The following is a 3,000-nucleotide window of genomic DNA, read 5'->3' as shown; positions in this document are numbered from 1 at the left end:
CATTAGCTAGATGGTATCTTACAATTTTGATTATTTTGGATCGCTGGTATAAATTCCAAATTTATCAAGAAAATTGAATGCGATTGAATGCCTTACCAAATTATAAGTCTATATGATGTTGTTTTTTGTTCTTTTGTAATCTCATAGGTAACTCCGTCTTGCCATATTTTCTACCACCTGTTACCTTATATTGAATTCTCTTTGTCTTCACTTATAAATTATGTGGTGTGCTCAAAAGTTCGAAAGGATTTTTTGTATCTATTAGTCTAAATAAATCTCATGTATTTAATAGTACCATTAGCACTAATTAGGATGCACCCTCTTGTATTAATTGACATCGATTAGCATATTACCTTGCAGAATTAGATATATTATCTTGAAGATATTACCTAGTTTTGTTGTATTTGTTTCGTCAACAGTCTAAATTCATTGTCCTAGATGTTTAAATTCATTTTACATAAGTATGGGCATTGTCTCATCATGATACAAACTAGCATTTTAATACATGCAAGGCAATGCCTCATCAAACAAGCTGGCATTTTGACCCGTGCAAGGCATTGTGTCATGATACAGACCAGCATTTTGACTCATACTATACACGGATTTGTACATTAAATAATAATAATAATTTTGAAAAATAGTTAAATGCAAAAGAGGTTAAAAATTAAAAAGAATTTTATTATAGTATTTCATTTATATCGAAATATTGTACAACGTATATCTTATTTTATATACTTTACTAATAAGAACTAAAAATGCTTAATAAATCACTTTAAGAAATACCAAAAGCACAAAAGATACACACATGATCACCTCCCTCTCCCCCTTCCCCCCAATTCAATCACATCAAGCCATTGCTCCACCTCACAAGGGCTGCAACCCCCTTCCTCCTTCGTCTCTCCTGAATACCCTCATCTAACTCTCCACTATCCTCACTTTAGTTGTCAAACCCAAGCTTCCTAGCAACCATTCCCCCTTACCTAAGCCCCACCTTCCTTCACTCTACCTGCTTTCTACCCAATTGCCCAATCCTGCACCATTCTTACAAATTTTTTCGTACGACTTTTTCCACCCACCTTTATTTTTAGTGTTTCCAAAATAATAGTTCAGAATATTGTTATTTACTTTTAGTTATGGTCATTTCTATCCTTTTCAAATTATATTTATTCATACGTTTGGAAAGTTTTTAATTTTAAATGGTATGTTAGTTTTTTTAATTAGCCAACTTTAGGAAATACTGCTATTTGATAGCTTTAATATGGTAACCATATAATTCAATGTGGGTTCAATGCCTTACCAAATTATGAGTCTATAAGAACTGCCCTTTTTTCCGTAAACTAATAGAAAACTCCATCTCCGTCTTAGCTTATTCTCTATCACTTATTACCATATTAAATTCTCATTGTCTTCGCTTATTTTCTATATTAAAAGGCCTTCAGCCTTTTCCAATCCTCATCTTAAAAATTTCAAAGCCAGTACTCAGCAGAAGATTAAACAGCTTTAGGAGATTATGGCTACCATTAGAGTTGGTCTGACTCTCGTGCTTTTGATAGCAACATTCCTCCTGCTCGTTCTTACCTCTCGAGGCACTGCAGCCGAGGATTTCCATGCGTGGTGTAAAAAGACAACCCACAGCACCAAGTGTATTGATGTGATCTCTGCCGATCCTCGAAGCGATTTGAAGACTAGTCCCAGCGGCTTTTGCACTATAGTCAACGATGAGGCCAAAGCAATTGCTGCTGGGACCTCATCAAAAATCTCAAGTCTTCTAAAAACCACCACAGATCCTTTTCTTAAAAATGCTCTTCAAGAATGTTCAGAGTCATATGATAGTGTCAACTTTCGATTGGACCAAGATTTTTCAGTGCTAAATCATGAAACGTATCCAACACTTGCCGTGGCACTCACAGAAGCTTATGGTCAAGCTCAAGAGTGTGAAGATGTGTTGAATGACCCAAAGCCACTTGAACCTTCATTAACACCAGAAATCCAAACTGCTGCAGACGTAGTTGATACTACCTTACAGATCCTAAATCTTAATGAGTGTAACAAGATTGATTCTTGTGTTGGATAGAAATATGAATGCATGATCCATCTATAAAAGAATATAGTGATATTAAATAATCTTGGAAATTCTTCGAACTCTACATATTAATTTGCTCTAAGTGCATTTCTACGAAATGAATGCTTTTACATTAGAATTTTTCTTTAAAAAAAATTTTGATATTGGTCCATGTGTCTGTTCTATCGTATTAACTCAATGAATTTTCTTGAAACATGTATAGCCAACCATAAACCAACAACTGTATACCAAATTGTAGTCTAGTTTTTTTTTTTTTTTTTTGTACAGAAGGTATAAATTTAGTGATAACCACTAGAGTCAACAATTATTGATTAAGGTAAATACTTGTCTACACGTAGTCCAGACTTAGACTAAATCGTGTGGTATGTTCAAAACATAAAAAGGATTATTGTATCTATTAATACAAATAACATTTTTTACTAGAAAAAGTTTGGGTAAGCTCGGCACCAGTAACAACCACAGGTCATAGCATGCTTTCAAAATCACAAATCTCTTGTATCTTTTAGAGTCATTAGCACCAGTTAGGTTATATTGTCTTGCATCAATGAACATCGATTAGCATATTACCTAGTCAAGTAAGTATGAATTAGGATATATTATCTCATAGATATTAGAGAAGATTAGATGTACTAGTTGATTAGATTCATTTTAGGCAAGTCCATAAGTACATCCATTTTCTCATAATACAAATTGTTAGAAATGTATTTAATTCACCCAACTCTGAATTTCGAATAAAGTATCAAGAGCATTTGTTTAGTTCTTTGGATAACTGCATGCTACTCCATCCCACGACCCAAGCTTGGTCCAGATTCGACAGCTTCGATCTGCGTGTTTATTTGCGCGTGCATTTGCATGAGTATTTTCATTGATCAAGGAATAGGGTCAACAATTAGTCATTAGGGTAATTACTTGTCTAC

The 3,000-nt window shown here is 34.0% G+C and overlaps 1 protein-coding gene across 1 annotated transcript; it reads left to right on the top strand.

Annotated features, from left to right (window-relative positions):
* The first annotated feature begins 1,510 nt into the window (after positions 1–1,510).
* Positions 1,511–2,074, top strand: LOC113729047 (pectinesterase inhibitor-like). Its single transcript, XM_027253374.2, has one exon. The coding sequence runs from the start codon at positions 1,511–1,513 to the stop codon at positions 2,072–2,074; it is 564 nt and encodes a 187-aa protein (XP_027109175.1).
* The last annotated feature ends 926 nt before the right edge of the window (positions 2,075–3,000 follow it).

The sequence above is a fragment of the Coffea arabica genome, chromosome 2e (assembly GCF_036785885.1).
Source record: "Coffea arabica cultivar ET-39 chromosome 2e, Coffea Arabica ET-39 HiFi, whole genome shotgun sequence".
Classification (NCBI taxonomy): Eukaryota; Viridiplantae; Streptophyta; class Magnoliopsida; order Gentianales; family Rubiaceae; genus Coffea; species Coffea arabica.
This window is presented reverse-complemented; position numbering and strand designations above follow the sequence as displayed.

Coding starts and splice junctions, on each gene's coding strand:
- LOC113729047 (XM_027253374.2), top strand. CDS start 1,511: ATGGCTACCATTAGAGTTGGTCTGACTCTCGTGCTTTTGATAGCAACA.